This window comes from Anoplopoma fimbria, chromosome 12, assembly GCF_027596085.1.
Source record: "Anoplopoma fimbria isolate UVic2021 breed Golden Eagle Sablefish chromosome 12, Afim_UVic_2022, whole genome shotgun sequence".
Taxonomy (NCBI): Eukaryota; Metazoa; Chordata; class Actinopteri; order Perciformes; family Anoplopomatidae; genus Anoplopoma; species Anoplopoma fimbria.
The window spans coordinates 1783060-1807975 of record NC_072460.1 but is presented as its reverse complement, the minus strand read 5'-3'; the positions used below and the strand labels follow the sequence as shown (position 1 = coordinate 1807975).

Sequence of the window (24916 nt, the reverse complement as noted above, 5' to 3'; positions counted from 1 at the left end):
TCTGCTGTGTAGGACTTCTGCTGAGGTGTGACATGGGCTTTGTTCAGCCTCTCACTGGACAGAGAAGTCTCCAGCAGGCGGTGAGGGGACACCGGGGAGACGGGAGAGTAGAGGACTTGTGGGGATTTGGGAGCTGTCTGCTGCTGCCGGATGATGCTGGAGATAGACTCGTTGTGGAGGTGGTTGTGAGGCTGGTAGTTGATGTCGAGCGGATCGGGGCGGCGGCGCTCAAACTTGGCTGCGTTTGCTGCAATGTGCTGCTGCTGGCGCTGCTGGGTCAGGAGGTCGGCAGAACCGGATTGTTGCGTTCCAGTACTGGTAGAGGAAGAATATGGACTCACTGTGGTTGGCACGCTGAGCTGGGGAGCTACAACACCCTGTGACTGGGCTTCTGGGTCGGTCTGGCATGCTAGAGACTGTCCTTTTTGGGTCCGCTCAGGTCCGGAGATGTAGTGCACAATCTCTACTTTATTCGGGTCTGGTACTGTCACATGGATTGCTGGGGAGACTCTTCCCAAGTGCTCCACTTCCGTCTGGCAAGACATCTCCCTGATGGTCTGGACGGCAATACTGGAGGACACCATCTTGGGAGTTTCGTTCTTGGAGTCAGAACCCGTGGTGGATGTGCCGGCAGTGCTGGTGCCAGTGTTACTGGACTCGGCGTGCCGGGAGAAACGGGAACGTCTTCGTCGGACTGGTTGCTCGTTCTCAGCCTTGTCCTCGTCGTCATCTGTCTGGACTGAGCAGTCAACACTACGACCACGCCTTCTGGTCCGATGACGCATCATGTACCTGTTGACGGGGAGAAGAGAGGGAAAAGAATAAGGAAAGACACAATGATGCGATGTTCTACCCCATTTTCCAATCATTGATGTCACCTTTTATATTACCTTTTTGTGTTGCACAAGGCTTTACGTCTTTGAAACTCTCAGAAAAGTGTCATTTTTATTCTGTATTAAAATGTTTACAAATCTTCATCTCAGCTTGTGTCTTTTCTTATAGTTAAAGAAAGATGTGAACAGGAAGACTATCAATGTAATCCTTGCCTAATACACACACACACACACACACACACACACACACACACACACACACACACACACACACACACACACACACACACACACACACACACACACACACACACACACAAATATACACCCACATCCACTCACACCCACTAAACACACACACTCATCTCTACCTCTCCTCTCCGTCTTCATCGTCTGTCTGCACAGAGCTGTCCACGATCCTGCGGGGGGATCCGTAAAACACCACGCCGTCGTCTAAGCTGTCCCTGCTCAGTCTGGTCATGGAGCTGTGTTTCCTCATGTTGCTCCTGGTTTCCGTGTGCTCCTGCTGGCTCCTCAGACACATCTCTGACGAGGAGTTGGGCAGAGAGCGGGAGCCGATCTGAGAGTCGATGGGCTGTCCGTTCGCATCAAGCTGAAGAAAAATGGTATATTTAAAGGTTGTTGGTTGTCACCCATCATTGATTCAAATGAGACTGAAAAAGCTTTGCATATTGCAGTTCATATTACAATCATAGAGGTCCACCAAAAACACACATGCAAACATTATGAGTTAAAAGTCAATTCAGTTACAACAGTTACAGTGATGCACAATTTACTTTACAGGCGTGAGGTTTTCTTTGCCAACCCAGTTGATTCACTAGTTGTCAGAATATGTGTTCGTGGATTAATTAACCATTTGATCGATTATGATTCAGAAAATATTATGTAGAAAAAATGGAAGTATCAGGTAGGTAAGACCATGTGTAGGCAGGAGTTTCAGACAGGCCAAAATGTATTAGTGAGAGCTTCTTGAAATATGCTACTGATGCATTCAACATGTATGTTGTCACATTGCCTATATGCACCTGCCAGTGTTCCTCAACCCTCTCACCTGTATGCTCTGAGCTGCAGCTGTTTTCTGTCTCTTCTGCTCTACAAGCTGCTGCTGGAGCTGATGCTGTAGAGACTGAATCTGGTCTAGCTGTGACTTCTGCTGTGCCAACTGCTCCCTCTGGATAACAAGTTGCTTCTCGCGTTCGTGTTGCTGCTGCTGTAGGACCTAAAATATTTTTGGGTGGAAAGGGGAATTGAAAGAAGCACAAATCGGTAAAAACACAGAGTAAAAACAAGACAAGAGAAGTATTAAAAAGCGTAGCACAAAAGAGAGATGAGGTTGGACAGATTGAGAGGAAATCAAACAAAAAATAAATAAATTATGAAAAAGGGACATAATGGAAAAAAAGTTGAGAAAGACAGAGAGACAGTAAAGACAGTAGAGGAAAAGGCACATTTGGTTGTATAAAAGATGATCATAGACTCCTGACACTATATGTGACATGGAGTTATTCTTCTGCTGATGGATTAGTTGTAAAAATGGTTCCAAGTTAGTCAAACATCGATACATAGCAAAACAAGGAATGGAAGCGCAACATAAATGATGTGCAGCATGTAGTGGTCATTGCTGTTGCCAGTCATATAATGCTCATAAGAAAATATGTAATGCATTTTCTTTGTTGCATAAATGACAAGCTAGTGCAAATAAGGAGTTAGGGTTTCTGCTTTTACTGCGGGTTATGAGATGCATATTAAACATTCCATCTCTAGTTCATTCTCATTAAGTAAGGCTTTCAAACCTGTTTAACTGAGTTAACTTGAAAGATTTTCAACTGCTTGTTCTATCAAAAAAGAAGAAAATCGTCATGTTAGCCCTTCTGTTAGCCGTTAAAACATCTGAACAAGGTTATTAGGAGCTGAAAAGTGGTATAATCAAATCTGTACTTGCTATTGATTATCAGATGAATACAACATAACAGGACCCATTTTGCTTTTGAGTATAAATCAGACCATCAAATGGCCAACATCTGAGCATCATCAGTTTCTATTCCACTTACATACTGCAGGCATATTCATGCACACTTCATAAAGACGAAATATCCAATTAAGTGAACAACATAGCATGCAGATTCTACAACTATATTTGTATATTTGTAAGGCTGACTTTCTTGCAAACATTTCCTTGAACAAAAATATCCCATCAATCATTAAATTAAATAGCGTTTCTTTTTTTAACAATGACAGAATTTTAACACCATTTTCTGTAGAGATATTTAATGGTCTTACTGTCACAGTGTTTTACATATACTTTGTACAGGGAATTCATGCATATACTGTACTGTATATATAAGTTATTTCCTTATTTATTTATTTAATTATTTCAGGGAATGATGTACTGTATCTTGCAAGTCAATTAAGTAGTTGCACATCAAAGATGCAACATTGAATGAACAAAACAATTTAACTAATATAAAAGGATATTAACGCAATAAGATGCACCACAAATAACACCACCACAAAACCAACAAAACACAAACCAATATCCATAGCAAAACCAACAATCACAAAACATCAAACAAGACATAAAACTCTCCATTCTGCCTCCTGTTTCTCCCCTCTACCTGGTCCTTGATGTTCTGCAGCTCATGTAATTCTCTCTGCACAAGCATCTGCTCCTTCTCCCTGTGTAGCTTTAGCTCTATCCTTTCTCGTTCCAGCTCCTCTTGCAGGCGCAGTTGCCGGAGTTTCTCAAGCTCCACACGCTCCCTTTCCATCTGCAAAAGCTGCTCCTGCTGCCGATGCAGCCTCTCTGCCTCGGTTTCACCCTCCTTGTGTATGGCACCTGGAGGGGGGAAGGGAGGAAGACCCCCTGAAAGGGGTAAGCCACTAGTGGGGACAGAGGGACCGACTGGTGGTTGGCCGTAGCCCTGATTGTGTGAAGGAGTTGAGGGTGGGTAGGCATGGGCTGCTGGAGGAGGCTGTTGTGGCTGCTGAGCAGATGCCTGTTGCTGCTGTTGCTGTTGCTGTTGCTGTGCTGTTGTTGTTGTTGTTGTTGTTGTTGTTGTTGTTGTTGACTGTTCAGGTGGGCCTGGGACAGGTTTATCGGCTGCTGCTGTGGCTCCATTGGTATGGCAACTGTTCCTTGTACTGAGCTGACCTCCGCTGATGAGGATGCACTTTTGCCGAGGTAAACTGGTTCATCCTGGACTGTCGGACCAGTAGTCCCAATGGAACCAGACACTGGGGCACCTACTGGTGCTGAAGTTGTCGCTGCACCAGCAGAAGTGGCAGTGGTTGATGTTGTTTGGAGAAGACCTGGTGCTGGGTAACGGAGTGGAGCTTGCCCAGTTAAGGGTATTCTTGGGCTCATTGGTAGTCTGCTAAGACTGGATAGGGGCACAGGTGTCATGTTGGCAGAAGGGTATGGCTTGTAGACCCCCTCAGTAGTGGGCGAAGAACAGAGGCAGGCTGTGTTGTGATGGGAAGTGTAGAAGCAATGGGGGTCTGAATGGTGGAGTAGATCATCCCATCAGCGGACCTAATAGCAGCAGGGTACATGGCTCTGAGACTGGCCTGCCTGGCATTGATAAGGTTGGTTAGCGCTTGACTATGGGAGATTGGCTTCCCATCTAGTCCAAAAAGCAGGGTCTGTCTCATGCCAAGACCTGCTGCAAGTCTTGAAGCCCCAGGCCCTGTTCCTCTCCCCAAACTACCAAACTGCATCAAGTCTGGGTTGCTTCCATATCGTTCTATGGAATTGAGAGCTGCACACATCCGGCTGATCTCCCTGGCAGTCGTAGCACTGTACTGAGCCAAGTTAGCTTCTTGGAAGCTAGCAATGTCCCGAGGAGAGTAGCCATAGTCTGAACTGATGTTGGACAAGGAATTATATCTCCTTATAGGCAGGGTTTGGGAGGCTATGTCTCCTCCATGCCGTAAATCTGTATAAGAGCCATACTGCATCCCCATAAATCCTCCATAACCCTGTTTCATTGCAGTTAAATCTACGGCAAGTTCTCCTGTGCCTTGGAGGTGTGGTTCTAGTTTGGAATGGTAGGACTGTAGGCCAGCTTCAGCTAGGTTTGTATCAGACATTGAAGGCTGGAGCCTACCAGGGAAAGGTAATGTATAGGCCTTACGTTCATCCATTTGATATTCATGGTACCCTTCAGGTAGTCTTTCTTGGTCAGACTCATAGGTGAGAGGAGGGGCAGATGGAGGCCTTATGCCCTCTTTCTCACCACCGACACAGCTTCCACCAAATGGAAGTCGGTAAACAACATCACAGCAAGCTGGTTGGTTTTCGGGTTTAATTTGGCCTCCTGTCAGGTCCATAGCATCCTGTCCTACTTCTACCTTCACCAGCTGAGTCATTGCCCTGGCCTGCTCTGGCCCTCCATCCATCTGTACTACCATGCTATGTGGTGATTTACCTCCTGATATCAAACCAGGAGGACTGGGCTTCCCTTTCAGCTCAACAGGACCAGTGCCATACAGCTCAGGGTTAATGACTGGTGATACAGCACTGACCACTGCTGAGGCAGCGCTAGACTGACTGACTAGCATGTCTTTTTTCAGTAAAGGTGCGATCTGGCCAGTAAGGCTGTACCTGGCCAAAGCAGATGCCTGTTGTTGCTGATGTTGCATCTGATGGTGCTGCTGCAACTGGTGTTCAAGGAGCTGTTGTTGCTTCTGCAGCTTTTCTTGCTGTATTTGTAGCTCTCTCTGTTGGATACTGAGGTCTTCCAGTTTGGCATCAATTTTTGGTATTGTTGGGTCAGTTGGAGGTGAAGTTGGTTGCTTGTTTTGGGAAAGACACACAGCCGAACCCATGCCTTGACCCAAATCCACTTGGTTTTGATGGGGATCACCATAGATTGTAGGCTGTTTGGGCTGGGTCATGAACATGGAAGCAGCCACTGTGACACTCACAGTGGTTGGTGTGATGATCTCCTGGGTGTTCAGGTTCATAATTAGTGGCTGTACAATCGTTGAATGTCTGCTACCTTCTGATCCACCATGGTATTTCCTGCTTTCAGTGGCCAAGGAGGTGAGATCCATTCCCTGGTCAGTCATGATAATAGGAGCTTGTTTGCTTGCTGTTCTGAGGTCAACGACACTTCCACCTTGGATCATATGGCCCTGCTCTACCCTAGAAGTACCTGGGACTGTAGATATTCGACAGAGGGAGATGTTGTCCATTGACATAGACCCTCTGGTGTAAGTGCTGGCTGTGGTGACCATACTTGTTCCCACATTTACTTTCTCCACTCTTTGTGTTTGATAGAAGCTATGTGTAGGAGTATGTTGGTAGGGTGGCGTGTCTGGAGGGCTGCCACATGGGGAGTAATTGTCAAATGTTGATTGGCGGCTAAATCGTGTAGGCGATGACAGGGGAGAAGTAGCAGTGTTGACTGTCATTGGTCGAGCTGGGCTCGGAGGTGGGGAGTATGGGACATCCTGGGAAGACTGCTGACGATAGAGCCGTGGGGAAACTGACCGATGTGATGTTTGGGTTCCCTGCGCTGTCACTGGAGATGTAGGCCCAGAGATGGCTGACTCTGACATCCGCAATGCTGAATTGAAAGTCTGTGTGGAGAACTCAGCTGTATTCCTTCTGGAAGGTGAACGGGTAGGACTCTGTGGTGGTGGTGATGGAGAAAGAGGAGGACTGGTGCTCCTGTAGTAAGTAGTATACTTTGGAGAGCGTGGCTCAATAATTCTCTCAGTGGAAGATGTTGAGCTGTCTCGCACTTGGACATCCCTGGTCTCCCCTACCCTTCTGGTGATCACTTCTCTTTGACTGTAGGCCTGGGTAATCTCTGCAATTTTGCTGCATACACTTGAGACTGTAGTTGAAGATGTGGCAGGACTTGACGTGTGCCGGCCATATATACCAGACTGAGTAGACGTCATGGTGTGGCTTGTACTAGTCGTAGAAATAGTTACTGCATCTCTGGCATATACTCCATAAGCTGCAATAGTGGTGGCAGCCACCGTTGGAGTTATTCCGTTCTTTCCTGCTTGGCTTTTGATCTTGTCTTTGTGTCCGTCCTTTGCAGAGAAGTGCTGTGTTACTCTGACATCAGGAATCCGTCCTCCAGTCTCAGCAAAGGAGACAGGAGCTGAGATCTGGGTGGGGCTGGTCCCTGGAGTGAGTAGAGCATTGCTCTGCTCCAGTAGCTTAGCAAAGGCTGAGCCTGTGTCTAGGAGCTGTTTGTCTGAGTAGGAGCTCTCAATCTCAATCTCTACTTGCTCATCAGTGGCCTGCTGCATCTTGGTGATGTTCTGAGATGTTTGTCGTATCTCCTCGTAAATATCTGTTTCTGTCTCTACTGCCTCATTATCATATCCTGCTTGATCTTGTTCAAATTCATCCTCGTCATCATAACCTTGTCCATTAACATCCTCCTCGTAGTACTGCCCATGTCTTCCATGTTGCTGCTGTTGCTGCTGTTGTTTCTGAAGCATCTCTGCCTTCCTCATCATCTCCTCATAAACCTCCTCAGCGCTCTTCAGCGGTTTGGAAGTTGAAGATGGAGCTGTGGTGGTTGTTGTAGTTGATGATTTCTCTATTGGCGAGTAGAGAGACATAAAGGTAGGCAGGTTGTATTCACTGCCTGACTTGTAAAGTTTGGACTCGTATCCCTCAGCCTCTGAGTCCAGACTCTGAGGGGAATATTCAGAAGCAGAAGAACGATGGAGCTCTTCCATTTCTGCAGCTTGTCTCAGCTCTTCTGTTGGAGAAGCATCTTCAATGGGTGAGAGATTGCTAGGTGGTGTCTTGGACCTCTCCCTGCGCCTCTGAGCCCTTAACTCCTCCTTATCCCTCTTGGTCTTACGTGCTGTGCTCCTTATTCTCTGTTGTTCCACCTCCCTCATCTTCTCCTGCTCTCTCAGAAGTTCCTCTTCCTCCCTCAGCTCATCCTCTTCTGAAGAGTCTTCAATGGTGGGAAGGAGAGGGCCATGGGAGCGGTGGCGTGCTTTCCTCTGTTGCTTGGCCTCTTCCAGCCTTTGCCTCCTGCTGGGGCTACTGTCACTGTCCTCCTCCATTGATGAGATCGAAGTAGGTGACTGGCCTGAGCCATATGAGGACGAAGTTGCTGGCAGAGTGGAGGAGTAGTCACCTCGAGAACGCTCCTCTGGAGATCCTGTTAGGCTCTCCATCTCTAACTCTGGTTCCCGATCAAGGCTCAAGTCATTTTCATTGCCCAGCTCCATGTCTCGGCTGTAGCTACTAGTGTTATTGAGTTCAATGGTTTTGAAGCGCCTCAAGCCTCCTTGTGATGCCATCATATCTTCCTCACCCTCCTCCACTGAGCCTTTATAAACATCGGTTGAGCTCTTAGTTTCCTCCTCAAAGCTGCTGGAGTGGTGCTGAAGACGTCTTTTCTCTTTCCCTGAGTCAGAGGTTGTGTGTTTGTGGTGGCTTTTCTTGGGTTTCTGGTAGCCATATCCTTCATCTTCGTCATCTTCCTCTTCCTCCATCTCTTCCTCCTCCTCCTCCTCCTCAATATCTTCATCAGCGCTCATCTCCAATATTTGTCTCCTCATGAACTCCTCATCTGTCATCTCAGTGGGCTCAGCCTCTTTTTCCTTCTTTTTCTTCTCCTTCTTCTCCTCCTTCCCTTCCTTCCGCTTACCCTCCCAGTCTCCTGCATCTTCCTCTTCCTCTAGTATATCTTCTAGTTCCTCATCAGAGTCGTATGAATCTGGTGGGATTGACAAGGAGCGTGGGCGCTGCTTCCCTCTGTCATCCAAGTCTCTGTCTCTGTGCTTCCTCCCCCTTCGGTCACCCTTATCTTCAGAAAGGCTCTTCTCCAGCAAAGGCCTCATGGAGCTTTCTAGCTTGGTGATTTCAGAAGGGCTTGGTGGGGAACCTCGCCCACTGATCCCCCTCTCACTCAGTTTCATCTCCTCCTCTTGGATTAGACCTGTGATTTCACTGTGGGAGCTGGAGATGCCATCAGAGGAGTAGCCGGTGTCACTGAGGCTCTGAGGGCTGCGTGACAAGTCATGGGTGCTGTTGTTTTTAGTATCCTAAAGAGGGAAGAAGGAAACAAGAAAGTATTAGAGTTGGGGATATTAGGGTTTTTAATTTAAGTAACAATTTTGGCAAAGTGTGAGAAGGTTTTGATTCTGGATAAGCACATTGGTATGTATACAATTTAGGCCCACATATATTTAGATTCTGATTTATGGATATAAAATGAATGGTTACTGTCTAATTCAAAAATGTATCTGCAGATGTAATATTTATTTTAGTGATAAATCTCATCATTGCCTGTTTAATATGGAAAATAGATTTATCGATTTAAAGACAGACAAAAAGATATTTCCATGGTGTTACGTTTTTCAAATATGTCATCATTCTGCTTTATAAAAACTTTAGTCCTCAGCTTTTTATAAAAAGGAGGATTAGCAACCAAGTAATGAAGTGTTATATTTATATACTTATAAGAATGCATGAAAATAGGATTCTCTTCATAGGTTTTAAAGTTTGCAGGGCTATAAAAAGCATCTCTTGCTATACAGTTGTATAGCACTATAAATTGTATTCAGGGAATTCCATTGAGAAGTCTTAGCTTAAAAATATTTAAGTGCAAAACAGTATTCAGTAACAACTGATTTGGTTCCTATTAAACCTAAATTCCTATTACAGAAATCACAATTTTTAAACAAGAGTTGTTCATTAGAATATATGAGAAAATCTCAGTTTTGTGATGATGAGCGATTGTGAAGTTATCATGACTGGAACATAAAATCTATTCAAAACCCGTTCATCAATGGCTCTGCCTCAGATGTCTGTTAATAACATGCCAAATCATAATCTCAAAGGGACTAACCTGGTGAATGAAAGGCAGATGGAGGACAGAATACAAAATAGATAAAAACAAACTATGGAAATGTGTTTCTAGAAAACACCCTACGATGGTTACAATACTTCAGAGGATGGTTTACTTTAAGTTCTCTGCACTTTAAATTCATAGCAGCTCCCTAGATGAGGGAGGTCTGCTTTGCTTTTGAAAAGGCCCAAAGCAGCCAATCTTTATAAATATTTCAGCAGGAGCGATAGCTGGCGCTGAATAAGAAAAGGCATTATATCACTCCCTCTGTGTTTCTCTCTGACTCTCAAGCCCCCTTCCCAAGGTAGTCAACACTGCTACTTGCAGCCTCAGCATTCTGTGTGGAAGAAATTAGTGACATGCTTTCCAAACAGCCACGGACGTCCAACACTATAGGAGAAAGTAACTGGTTCAACTTAAAGTTTTAATAAACAAGGCTCCATAGAAAATCTAGTAGTGTCATAACATAACTGTATTTTGTGACGGTAATTACACAGTGTTTTGCACAGGTCATTGTCATCTTCACTTTGTTGTATAATAAAGGAAAACTGTGTTATGGGATCACCAAACTGAATAGACATATAATTCACATGAAATGATATGGCCATATTTATACATAGAGACATTTTCTACAAGAAGTGCAAGAAAAAAAAAGCTTAAACCAGTTCAAGAGTTGACTCTAAATGATTAGGGAAGCCAGAAATGCTACAGAGAAGTACACAAGCACAGGAACAAATGTTTTCATTTGTCAGCTTAGATCATTTAAATAGAGCACGCCAAAAACTCACTGGGCAAATACAATAAATGTGGAAATGTGTTTCCTAAAATGGTGATGTAATTAAACCCCCAACCTTCACATTCCATTGTTAATACATAAAGGATCTCTGTGACACTTTAAACCTTGAGGCATCCCACTTGTCACTGTAATTATGAATAAAATGTCTCGATCTAAAAAACTGGGTTAAATGTTACTGAAAATAAAGGAAACAAACAAAGTCATATAAGCAGTAGCACATTGTATTGCAACTGTGTTTTGCTTTCCATTTCAACTTAAGAAGACAACAACTTTAAAGTATTTTATGGATCAATGACCAGTTACGAAATTGTACTACATTTATATGAGCATGCAGTATCTCAGAAATATGCAGAAGATCTAAAATATTCCTAAGAAAATAATTTGTGCTGAAAACATACACTTCAAATAAACTGGTACTTTCTTACTTAGGACATACTTTTTTTACTTTACAGGGAGAAAACAGAGTCCAGCAAGACGTCTTTTAAAAGAGTTCTCATAACCAATAAGTTTGGCTTGGTGCTGCATTTACTCACTGTGTTATTTAGCCCACTTAATGCCAAACTAACGTAATCTCACCGATCTATTTAAAGTGACCTTTATGATTCTTTACAAGTGCTCATCTTGGAGCATAAGTCATCCCAAATATGTCATATAGGCTATATTAACAGTAGCATGAATGACCTCAAGATGCCACCTTCATTAATTTACTTACATCTGGATTCTAAACACAGCAGTCAAAACCTTGAAGGGAACGTTGGAGGAAATCTAATGTAGCAACAGGCAGCTGGTCGATGGAAGGATCCATGGTGTAAACACTTAATATCCATCTCTCAGTCGTCAGACAACACAAACTTCTGAAGTCCACTGGTCACATGGTTCATTTATCACATGCATTACTTTTGTTTAAATCCTGAGTCTGTGTTTTTAGAGAGCAGAGACCTGCAGTTTGTCCATCCTCCTGCTAAGCCTTAGCTTGGTTTCAGACCACCAAATCTTAGACCACAGTTTGATTTAGCAATTCAAACTGGTGTTGTGCTCACTGATGGCTGTTTCCACCAGTTGGAGAAACAACTGACCAGTCAGAGCTTAGTGGAATTAAGAATGGGGATGTCATCGCTTCAAAGCAAGCTACTTTGCTACATTCATGAAAAATAGCAACAGAAACATGGCAGGAAGCATGGATGAGAGTGACACAGCTGTTACAGAAATAACAACAGTAAACTGCTCCTAGCAACTGCTAGCTCGGCCTCTGTGTCAACTAAAAATATTTTTTCCAACTACAACTCCCATGAGACCTTGAAAGCGTCCCAAATGCTTACAAAAAATGTAAGCGTTTCTCCTTGATTTACAAAGTGTTCACATTTGACGATCCAGTGTACTAGAATAATTGTAATCATCTTAGATTTTTTCAGCTTTTCAGAAACAATGAGAGAAACTGTCCAGCAGAAAGCTTGTTGGGTTGGAGAAGCTAGGGGACCAGAGGCTAGCTAATGTGGGAAGAGGAGCCTGACTTCGGCTCTTTGAACTCTAAAGAAAGCCATCTGGTTAGGTCCTGCCTTTGCCCAGCTGCCTGCAACAGTGCTGACAAAACGAAACTGTTCCCTGTTTACTTTCTCCCTGTTACCATTGACTATTTCCTCATTTTTGGCTGTGAGGAATGTGAGGTTATTGGAGGTCCAACATCGGCAAATCCTGTAGACTCCATTTAGCTCATTAAGGTTGATGAAAAAATGTATGAATATGAAGCAGGTCCACTATGAGACAGCCATGCATACTCACATAACTTAACCTGCATACATGCTCTAAAGGTTAAAAAGGTCACGCAACAATAGCCATTTTTGGTACATAGGCCTGTATGTTGCACTATGGTTCCCGAAGAATAAAAGTTTATTTTTCAACTATTCATTTGGTTCACTTTTCTCAAGCCGTATTAACATTTTACCATCAGTGTCAACTTTTGGTCCTTTACCATAGCTTAACATACAGAGTAGTATACCGGACTAAAGCAATGTTACAGAAAGAAGTCAGACTTACGTCATAGTGCCTGGACTTCTTCATTTCCTTGATGGGTGTGATCTGCTCTCCTTTCCTCTGGGAGGATTTGGCGTCTTTGGCAGTTTGGTTCTCAGGCTCGGTTTTGGGTTTCTCCTCAGCGGGCTTTGGCTGTTTCTGGGTCTCTGTGGTAGATCCTGGTGCCGTAGCTGGTGTCGTGGTCTTGGAGTCGGTCGGTTGTTTGGCAGCATTGGGCGCAAACGGTCCAGTACCACCAGTTCCCGCCTGCGCTTTCTGCGTCTGGGGCTGGGCTGGCCTGGGCCCCTGCTGATTGGCGGGTTTGTGGAGAGGGCTTTGCTGACTGGCTGGCACCTGGTGACGGGGCGAGCCCATTGGCTGGTGCTTGGGAGACGGATGAGGAACAGGAAGTGGAGGATCGTCGAGACCACCTCCGGACAGCAGCCGCTGGGTCTGGCAGTTGAGACATAACCACTCCTTTTTCTAAAACACAGAAGAAGAAAAAAATAGAATAGAACATCAGCTTATTTTTCACAAAAGTACAGAAATGTTTTTATTGCATTATATCTATAAAATGGCAACAGCAAACAGTAAGGACTGCAACACCGGGCAGCTCCAAAGTAAGCCTGTGTTTTGTACGTGTGACTTAAATGCCATTTAACCTCCTGTCCTTCATCAACTACTCCTCTACTGAAATGATGTGTTGTCATTCTGCTTCTCATGTTAAATAAGATTGACGGATTAATGCACTGATTAATATTCCTAACGTTGAATATGTCCATCCCACTTAGACAGTAGACTGCAGAGACAGCGGCACACACACACACACACACACACACACACACACACACACACACACACACACACACACACACACACACACACACACACACACACACACACACACACACATAACTGAATAAACTGTACACACTTTGGTAATCTTATTTCCAGACAGAACTGTCACAGCTGCAGCGGGCTAAGTTAAGATGACGTACGTTTCGAAAAGGCCAAGTCACAGTGACAGTTACACCCTATTTCCACTGCATCGGATCCACTCACTTGTTGCAGTGTGAGACTGACTGATGCAAAATTAGACACACACACACACACACACACACACACACACACACACACACACACACACACACACACACACACACACACACACACACACACACACACACACACACACACACACACACACACACGATGTATCTTTCGCCTCTACTCTAACTTGTTTCCCATTAGCTGGTGTGCACGCATTGTTGGCTCGTACTTTCTAGAATAAAACAAACAAACAATAGAAGCAGAAGAGAACTGACGTAACGGGAGCATCGACAGCAACAATGGCTAAAAGACTAAATAAATGTCACTGTCCAGCCTACTGTGTTTGATTGACAGGTGATCTCTACAAAGGACAAAAAGAAAAGCTACAGGAGTGGCAGTTTAAATGAAGATACAATTCCTTAAAAACGAGGAGCTCTAATTTTGTTGATCTCATATGTATTATTCCATACTCATTAATACTGCAGTATCTCTACAGTAAACACCTTCTGTGTCCCCTCTCTCTCTGTCTATCCTGGAGAGGAACTGAAGTTGTTTTGGACCAAACATCGGCTATATTACTCATGCAATAAATAACTAACAGATGCAGCCCTCCCTACCGAACACTTATCTCCCGTCTCTCTTCTTTTCCACCCACTCATCAAATCCTCTCCACACAAAACTCACCAATCCTCTCCCTAACTCCCCTCCTCTCCCCCCCTCTGTCTTTTCTATCGCCTCTCTTTTTATCTACCCCCTGCATCTCTCTCTTTCTCCGAATCCCTTTGGGACTTGGGTTATTAAGTGTCATGCAAGAGACTCTTAACGGCGCTTTGGATTGAGTGCTAGTACTTTTAGCCACCGTTATGTACCACCAGGGAATTCATTGTTCAGTAAAACATCTGCATGCATATAAAACTATATCAACCCTGTTCTGCATCACTCTCTAACGAGGCCTCTTTTCAAGACTGCCCAACGTTTTAATGAAACATACATGTTCACTCATTGCCTTATCCATTCATCATTCAGTAGAAAGGGGAAGGACACAGGTACACAAGTGATAACAATCAATAATAATGATGTTTCTTTTCTCATTTATTTGACTATGATCAAATGAATACAAAACTAAAAGCTTCTCCCCAGAAAGATGTTTAATTTTACTTCGACACGCAGGGCTATTTTCTGCTCCTCTCTTTAAAGCCATCGCTAAAACCAAACATGCCTTTCAACGTCTTATTCCAAATGATCTCAGCATCACACATTTAAACAGTCACCTTCAAAAGTGGAACAAACAACGGATTAGAGTGTCAAAACATTTTAGCAAATCTGATCTGCAGACCAGACTTCATTTGAGTGTGCTGGTCTTTTTAAGAATGATAGGAAAAAAAAGTAACAACCATTTGAGAAGCTGGAAGCAGCAAATGTCTGGCATGTTTCAACACTAATATCAAGTGGATAATATTGAAAGGAATGGATATCTAATTGATTATCCAGGTGAAATATCACTGAACATCCTGAATATTGTGGCCTTTAAAGACTTTTCTCTGCTCCTGGTTGTATATTAAATGAGGTAGCCGACTGTAAGAGGCTGAGCATGTGAGTGGAACTGTGTGCAGCTATACCTCCAAAGAAGCAGCACTCTGTATGAGCACATTGTGTGTGTGTGTGTGTGTGAGTGTGTGTTTTGTACTGTGCATTACTCTATTCAGTACTCTACTCACTTAGCCAATAGCACAATGAGGCCTTCCCTTATCATACATCACACATTGCAATGGAAAATGTCTCAACTACTCCTTTAGCTATTGTATACTACTGTGTGTGTGTGTGTGTGTGTGTGTGTGTGTGTGTGTGTGTGTGTGTGTGTGTGTGTGTGTGTGTGTGTGTGTGTGTGTGTGTGTGCACCCCCTTTAGCAGCGCACTGTACAGTAGATGCCTTTGACTGTTGAATCATTTTTAAGTGAACTAATTCCTCCTTTTACCAGAGCGAGTACATTGAGTCCTACAGATCAAATCACGTGTGTGTGTGTGTGTGTGTGTGTGTGTGTGTGTGTGTGTGTGTGTGTGTGTGTGTGTGTGTGTGTGTGTGTGTGTGTGTGTGTGTGTGTGTGTGTTGTCCAACAGAGTAGCCCATCGCTTCACCACTTAACCTACATAGCACAAACATTCTGGCCTTTTCTCCTCCCGTCAATAACGTTCACTAAAATGCTCCGTCAGTTTTAATCCTGCATTCAGACTGACTCTCTCTCTCTCTCTCTCTCTCTCTCTCTCTCTCTCTCTCTCTCTCTCTCTCTCTCTCTCTCTTTCTGTCTGAATGCGACGCCTTTCAAACTCTGTTCAGTGTTACATTTTATTGTTCTGTATTGTATTTTGACTTTACCTTCCAGGTCTCTCTCTCTCTGTTTATCAAGAAATTCTTCCTCTCACAGTTTGCATTTCTTCTCGTTTTCTGCTTTTTTAATTTTTTTATAAGAAAGCAATGGATCAATTTTTATTTATCTTCCACTTCTTCCAATTAATTTGATTTATGACAAATGTGTGTCAATAACTCACCACTTCGTTACACCATTAATGAAGGAGACATATTTGACATTGAGGGAAACCTCATCTCCTCTGTAGGGAATGTTTGTGTTGTGGTATTGCCTTATTTTCCCTCTCTGTAGGGAATTCTTTAAATACTTCTACTACTACTACTACTATTACTACTACTACTACTACTACTTTTTACTACTACTCTACTAACTACTACTACTACTACTACTACTACTACTACTACTACTACTACTACTACTACTACTACTACTACAGGATTATGTAGATGTGCTGCTTAAATCCTTATCCACCTTTGGAGAAACCGAGGTTACGCCAAAGAAGGTGCTTCCTCAAGCTGATTTACACAGTTAGTCAGGTAAACCAAAAATATGATAATAATATAATGTGGCACTAGAAGAAATGTCAGTTGGTTTCATTTTCTGGGATCTTTTGTGATAATGCACACAGGTACAGATTTCTACTGTATATTAATAATGGAAAAATCTGATTAGACTCCATGGCAACCACACCAAGCCATGGTACTCCTCCATTTAAAATACAGACTAGAATACTTCTCTTCTGCCAAAGCTTCTCTCAGTTTCACTTCACTTCTAGTGTGACTCCTTCTCTTTCTCTTTATGTGTGTTTCACACATTTGCACCTGCAGTTTCCTTATTCTCTCTTCACTACACGGTCATTAAACTTATATCCTTCCCCTCCCTCTCCTCTCTCTCCACTGTCACCCTCCATCTCCTTTTCTCTCCTTCCAACAGAGCCAGGGCTATTTTTACCCAGAATGCCATTGTTCTGCTCAAGCGCACACTTCCCTAGCACTGGCTGCCACTTTAGGCTGCACTCTACACATACACAAGCACACACACACACACACACACACACACACACACACACACACACACACACACACACACACACACACACACACACACACACACACACACACACACACAGTCACACACACAGTCACACGGTTCACGTCAGTGCAAAATGGAGGAGGCCTGTGTAGCTGAAGGCTTACCAGAAGGATAGAGAGATGACAAGCAGAAGGAGCAAGAGAACAAGGGGTAGAGGAGGAGCCCACTGGGCGGAGGAGAGGAGAAATGGGGAAGTGCGTGGAACCACACGGGCATGTGAGTGCGTGCACGTACACACAGTGATTCAGCTCAGCCTCCAGTAACGTGGCTCCCTGCTGAGTCTGATTTAAGTGGCTTGAAGTGGGAGCAGAGGAGCAGAGGAGATGGACAAAGAGCCATGAGGAGGTGTTGAAGTGGACAGGTGAAGATGATGACGATGATGAAAGTTTCTTATGTACTAAAACATTCTTCTAATATGTTTTGGAGGAAATGTAATTGCTGCCTGGATTATGTCCACTGGCAGTGCTTAGTCTGGTCCACTGGTGCTTAGTCTGGTCCACTGGTGCTACGTTCTTGTACAGCGCAGAAGCCATAGAAAGGTGATTTTGACTCAACGTGTTCAATAGAAAAAAGGTTGATCATTCTTCAGTGGCCATGCAATTGTCCGAAAAACAAATGAATTATGTTGTCAGTTCACGTTTGGCAGATACAGTATGAACATTTGTGAATTTCCAGATACATCTGTTAGAATCCTTTCCTCTTTATGTTGACACTAACCATAATTTGACAGGATGCTGGATTTCCTGGGGGAAAGAGTTGAGCGCAGTGTGTGACAGACTAGAAGTTAACGAGATGTCTTCAAACTGTCTTTATGAAGCCTCCCATTTAAAATGAAAAACAAAAGATTTAGGACTTGACATCAACCATGTAAGAATGAGAGGAGACTGAGTTTTTGCACATATCATTTGTGACTGACTTCCACCTCCTCATGGTTGCTTCCTGGTTTCCTGCCTAATTGCTTATTATTTTTCAACAGTTTTGAACCCAAACGACACCTGAGTGAGTTTTGGTGTCAGGTTTCATCGCTCAGTGCACAGCTTGCATCAGTCACCTGACGTGAGGAGACTCACTTTTACATGACAACAAAGAGCAGATTTCATTTGAACTCACCCACATCAACTTAAATCCTTCTGCTATTTTCTCTATCTTGAGCTTCATCTCAACTTAACATTTTCGTTTCCTCTCTCTACTTTTGTCCATTGAGACACATTTTTAATTTCCGTCCTCTTTGGCTTTCTATTCTTCTCTATTTTCTTCCCCCAATTATCATCTCTCTACCCCTCAGATTTATCTTATGAGCCTTCAGAGGGGTCCAGACCTCTACTTAGGGAACCACTGGACTAACCTGCAGTTTATAAAGTGGATGAAGGAGGCAGCAGCACAATGTTGCTTACACATCGCTGCATTAGTATTAGGAATCTATTATTTAAATGACATTATCTTAGTCACAGAGGCCATTTATTCTGTGAGGACTTTTAATACCTTGAGTAATTTGTTTTACAATGTTGTATTGGTACTTCCACTTAAGTAGAAGATCTTCTCAACATCTGTTGATTGGATTTGAAGAAAGGGAGGAAGAGGGAGCAATATGGACTCGCAACTGCTGTTACAGGATTAAATCTTGGCCTGTGCACACAGACATATGCAGCGACACACGAACATGTATAAAACACAGCACACACATACACACACACATATATAACACACGCGCTCATTGCAGACACACAATTTGTTTGTCCTATGGGAGAACCAGCCAGGGATCTAACTGTAAGAAGCAGAAGTGACATTTGTGAAATTAAAGGCACTAATTCTGTTGATAAGCACACACACACACACACACACACACACACACACACACACACACACACACACACACACACACACACACACACACACACACACACACACACACACACACACACACACACACACACACACACACAATGGTTGGATTTAAGGTGGATGGTTTCATCTAATACCTTTTGCACTGTAAAAAGGAGGAGAGGCAGGGATAAAGAGAATAAGAGGAAGAGAGGAGAGGAGCAGAGGCATTCAAAGCAGGAGGGAAACGTAAAATAAGGAGGAGGTGAAGAATTTAGATTAGAGCAACAACAGCAGTGGAGGAAGTGGAGGATAAAGAAGAGAAATGAAGCTCGAGGACTGGAGAAAGAAGTGAACAAAATAAAAAGGAGAAAAGGGAGGAGAGGAAGAAAAAATGAAGAAGAAAATCAAAGAAAGGGAGGATGTATAGCGGAGGAGAAGGGAGAGACGCTAGGGGATGAAAGATAGAAGGGAAGGAATTATAGGAGTGCAAAACCAGTGAAGGAGTGAATAAGTATGATATAAATTAGAGGTGGAGAGTAAGAAAGGAGTTAGAAGAAGAGGAAAGGAAGCTGAGAAAGAGAGAGGGAGGATGGAGGATGGGAGGAGGGAAGAGAGGACTGACACTAAGATTTGGTTATGTAACCAAAACAGGTTTCATTTCCATTTCACAGATATTCAAAAATCTCCTCTCCTCATTTCATCACCACAATGGAGCCTCTTTAATTAATTAGCCTTGCGGTGAGAGGCAAGAGGAGTGGGCATGAGGATGTATGTGTCTGTTTGTGTTAATGCGTACACATTATGTTTTATTGCCCACATTTTACCGTCACCTCTTTCACTACCTTCCTATTTTCTGTCTCTGGCTGGCTGAGCATCAATTCTTCACAGAGCCGATATAAAACCCAGATGAGGTTGATCTGCCCTCCTCCCTCTGCTCGTACTGCGTGTAGGAGGATCTCAATTGCTACAGTATGTTGTGTATTCATAGCTGCCGTGATGATGAATTCTGACATTAGCCAAAACTACGACTTTAAGCGTCATAATAATAATAATAATAATAATAATAATAATACTTTTCTAGATACCCAAAGACGCTTTACATAGGGCGAAGACAAACAAAAACAAAAAAAATAATATGATGAAAGCGTCAGAGGGACAATTAAAGTCTGCATCAAGTTCAATCATATGCCTAAAATAGCCCGACCACAAAGAAGCAGCAAGTCTGAGTTAGAAGCCAATTAGCTAACTATTAAAACAAAGAGGATGAAAAATGGATCAGCTGATCAGAAGAAAGACCGATTTCAGACTATGTGACTTATAGTTAGTAGCCTCGTGTAGCTAAGAGGAAGTGTAAGTAATTGTATCGTTTTTGATAAATGTGTAGAACTCCAAAAAGAGACATGTTTGAATAGACTGTCATCACAAGAAAAAAACACAAAAATAAAAATAAATAAAAAGCCAACGTATGTTTTAACCTGAAAAATACTTTTAGCGTCTGTGTGAACTATGACTCATCCGCCAGGAACATATGAATGTGTCAAAAAAGTGTGTGACTTGGACACAGGAAACTGCTTTTCTCTGCTTTTAACAGTTTTACTGCCAACATTGGTTTATTGTAACTGTGACTATTAAGGATTGGTATCGTTTGAATTGTATGGATAGTAGAATATTGGTTTGGTTGCTTATCAATACTCTTATGGATTATTTTGATTATTTTGAGAGAAAGACAAATAGTCTTACTTGAGCAGCAATTCAAGAAGTTCCAAAATCTTTAAAATACATTTTCAGCTAAGTGATATAATCTATTCTCATTAGATAAACTCTGTGTGGCATCACTAACGCTACCTGCAGTGGACGAAGATGGAAGGCTACTCGACAAACAATCGAAAACTGTATTTCTACAGATTTTGTGAGGAAATACAGGCACAGAGACAGAGAGATCTCACTCAGTAACTTCTAAAGTACCGATAGCAGAACAGTTAACCTCTTATCCGAACACTAATTTAGAACCGGTTCCTGTTTGAAACCAAGGTTCTTGGGGCATCCCGAGTGACCACGATCTTTAACTGTATAGGACGCAACTCAGAAGAGGGTCATATGATCAATTATTTTAGCAAACATTTTTTAAAGAATTTGGAAGGCACTGACAAACCACGTCTTCTTACTGAGAGGGTCAGAAAATACTGAAACGGGAAGGACTGTTGTAGTGCAGAATCATCTGTCTTTTTTTGAGAGAGGTGGACAGAGACAAAAGAGAAATGAATAAAACTAAGTTAACTGGAAGAAGAGTAAACATTTAACTAATTGAATTCCACACTGATTTATTTATTCACTGCAGATTGCCTTCTACTTTTGGCCCTTGAGCAGCTCCACTGCAGTTAATCGAGGTTAAGTGCCTTGCTCATCACCATTCTGACATTAGCTTTGGAGGAGAGTTTTCCTGCCCTGATTCACTGAGACAGACCCCGGGATTTGAACCAGCGACCTGACTTTGCCGAGCCGGCTTAAGAGCCGGAAGCCTTTGAGGGTTGAGAGACGGAAACAGAGCAGTAGACGCGTCACGGTCTGTTCAGAGTTCGACCCACAAATCTGTCTTGAGAGCTTATTTTAACAGTCTCATTGGGACTGACTGACACACACACACACACACACACACACACACACACACACACACACACACACACACACACACACACACACACACACACACACACACACACACACACAAATGATGAACAGGGAGCAAGAGTACAATCTTAGCAGTGCATACGAGTGTATCCCTAAAAGAGTTTGCATGTGTTTGTGTGAATTTGTGTGTGTGTGTGTGTGTGTGTGTGTGTGTGTGTGTGTGTGTGTGTGTGTGTGTGTGTGTGTGTGTGTGTGTGTGTGTGTGTGTGTGTGTGTGTGTGTGTGTGTGTGTTTGTGTATGGGCTACAGGGATCAGAGGATTTTGACTCCTGCAGTAATAGGATGGCAGCTCTCCAGCAGCAAAACAGGACAGAGCTGCACTGGGGCCGGCTATCACACAATGACTTCAACCACCTTAAATCTGATTCATCATATTGTACATAAAGTTTGTCCTACACTTTAAAACCCACACTTAACAATGATCCATATTACTATGTTTGATGTGAAAGGAGTTGCTGAAAATTACCGCCAACCAACAAAGGTGCAAATTGACAAAGAATGGATGCTAGGGCTGATGGTACTATGAATTACACATCATTAGCCAACGTTATCTGCACCATCGCAAGGTCTGATTCATGAAAGATATTGTGTTAATTAAATTACAGAGTAAGCATGCCCCTAAAGTTTTGCAGCTGAATGTAATTTGTCCTTCATTGTAAGTCTGATTGCAATTATCCATGTGGCAAAGTATGAAGGAGGCCATGCGTGGGTTGTGAGGGGTGAGAGCCTGAGTGCCACTTCCATCGAAACCTCCCAAAGGAAATTAAAAGAAAGGCAAGAAGAAAATGTAAGACCAGGATTTAAGAAAGGATGGTGAGGGACAACATTCTTTTTTATTTGTTTAAATAAAAATCTTATTTTTTTATTTCTCTTTAATTTTCCAAATGTTTTCAATTAATTTTCACTGTCATGTAGGGGAACTTTATTCATTTATTTTTCATGACATTTCATTGCATCCTTTCCTTGCATCCCAAAATAAATGAGTTTGAGTGAACCGCAGCTATAAATGCGCTTCAGTTACCACCAACTCTCTGTGTGGCCATCAGCACTGATCTTTGAATTGGGCTGTTTGAGGCTCATTTGAATAAAAAAGGGGACAATTTTACTCCAAATGTAAGATTATAACCTAATTTAAACATGTTTAAATAACATAGGAGCACCGAGGCGCTATGTGCTTGGCAGTACGGTAATGAGGGCCTTTCCCCCTTTGCTGGTGCTTTAAAAATGACACAATTTATTTTTGTTATATATGTAAAAGCGGTGCAATCCTTTCCTTTTGTGAATTTGCCCCAGTGGGTTTAGGCTTCTTTTGGCTTATTGTTTTGGTTTTGTGGCACATTTTCTATGTGGTTCAATAGTTTTTATCCAATAAGTTCTGATATGTCTGGACAGAAACTCCAGCAGAATGTTAATGTTGCTCTGTGTGGGCAACTGTTTGCCAACATGCTAACCAATAACAACTTTATGCAGATTTTTGAGAGGAAAAGTTTCCAGAGAGACTGTTTGCAGAAATATCCCGTCAGAATAAAATATATACGTTTGCCAATTCTTCTTTTTATTTCTCCAATAGGTTCACTTGAGGCTTTTGGTTTCCAAACACTGAGTGACTTCAGCTGTTTGCTGCTGAGTAACTTTAATAAACGCTGTGCTATATGAAAACTGTATTCAAGCTCGGTTAAGCAACCTCCTCTCTGTGTTCTGGCCTGATAATGTGACTTTTACAATATTTCCAAAACTGCATTTTTATTCTTAAACATCTTAAAGATACAAGCCCTATTTTTCTTGTTTCATCTACAGAGCCTCAACAAAAATGATCTCTTGGGGGACAAAAAAAGTTTACCACGCTGAAGTTCTTGCCTCGCTGTGAGTACCCAGAATTGAACCTCATCCTCGATGGTGGGGGGCTGCTGGGTATTATTAGGATTTAATTGATCTAGCCTTGGTTTTCAGTATGAGACGCTGCAGCCTTTGAAGTGCTGAAGTGTGTACTTTGAAGTGCAGGAGGCAGTCCTGCCTTGGACAGGAGCATTAACGGTGGGGGAGATTGCCGGCTCATCCCTCAGGGTGAAGAAAGAAACATGATCAGACAGATGCTAGAGAGGAAGTTGGAGGGAAAAAATCTTGAGGAAAGTTTAGCCACGAGCTTAGAGCAAAGAGAGGAGAGGAGAGAGAAAGTCTTCCATTGGAGATGAGTGAGGGAGATGGAAGGGGAGGGATCCGCGAGGAGGCTGAGAAATGGAAATAAGCAGAGGTAGGGGGTGGACATGAGAGAAGATGGAGCGTTGCAGGGAGAGAAAAAACATGGAAAACAGAGAGTGATTGCAGAGAACTAAATGAGGGGGTGTTGAGGGTGAAATGAGAGGGAGAGGATAATAAGAACCTCTCTCCGCTCTGGTTTCCTCCTGTTTATTCCAGCACAGAATAAATGACTCAATACAGGCACGATATGAACTTTATATACCCAACAGTTCAATGTTTTATGGACTGAAATTGAATTTACTTATAAACCCGTGGAGTAGAATAAATAAAATACCTGGCAAAGCAAGATCTCCCTTTGCTTACTAGTAAATCCAAGAGCTAAAAAAAAAGGTTGAATAATTTGTGGTGAAGAACGGGAAATGTAGTTTTGTAATTCAACATATCACTATCCGTCAACAATATTTACAATTTTGTAAACCTGAGAATTTCCTCTTTAACCACAATGATCATAACTATACCCAAAATACAAAAAGAAGGCCCAAAGTGGAAAGAAGAAAGCGCTTAGTATTTGATAGTACAGTGAGTTAGCATTTTGCCGCGACTAGACCAGTGCCTGTTTTAGGAAGAAAATAAAAAATACCAGTTCAAAAGTGTCCGAGGCTGTTTAAATTGGGTATTTTATCCTCTGTTATAAGAGGGGTTTGTGCCAGTTTCAGTGGCTGTTGAATGTAAGCGTCACTGTGCATGAAATTAGGGTAGGCCAAGGAGGGCAGAGGGAGCCATGCTCAAAAAATGATTGAACGAAGAGAAAAAGTGATGAAAGTCACTAAAATGGAGGACAGAACAGAGAGGGAGAGGAGGAGGGAGAAAGTAATGGGGCTGGAAAGGCAAAATGAGTGAAAGAGGCAGAGGCAGAGGATAAAGATATAAGTGAATTAGAAGGAGGGAGGAGAGAAGAAAAGAGAGGAGAGAAAAGAGAGGCGGATTCCAAAAATGTACAGTGAATTAGTTCTGCTTCATGAAACTGGCAGTTCTGGCTGAGAATTGCTTAGGGGCAAGGATTTCTATGTGTGTGTTTGTGCGTGTGTGTGTGTGTGTATTTGTATGAATAAGTGTGCACTGGCTTGTTTGTCTACATGTAATTTGTGTGTATGTCAAGTATGCAAATATTATATTGCAAATTTCCCCGCTGCGGGA

General features: G+C 42.8%; 1 protein-coding gene across 1 annotated transcript in view; it reads right to left on the bottom strand.

Moving 5' to 3' along the window:
• The window catches only part of bsna (bassoon presynaptic cytomatrix protein a), an 87706-nt gene that overhangs the window by 13555 nt on the left and 49235 nt on the right, over positions 1 to 24916 (bottom strand). Inside the window, 7 exon segments of the mRNA XM_054609851.1 lie at positions 2 to 792; positions 1205 to 1446; positions 1906 to 2073; positions 3470 to 3882; positions 3924 to 4283; positions 4286 to 8888; positions 12525 to 12983. Of these exon segments, the coding sequence (XP_054465826.1) occupies positions 2 to 792; positions 1205 to 1446; positions 1906 to 2073; positions 3470 to 3882; positions 3924 to 4283; positions 4286 to 8888; positions 12525 to 12983 (7036 nt within the window).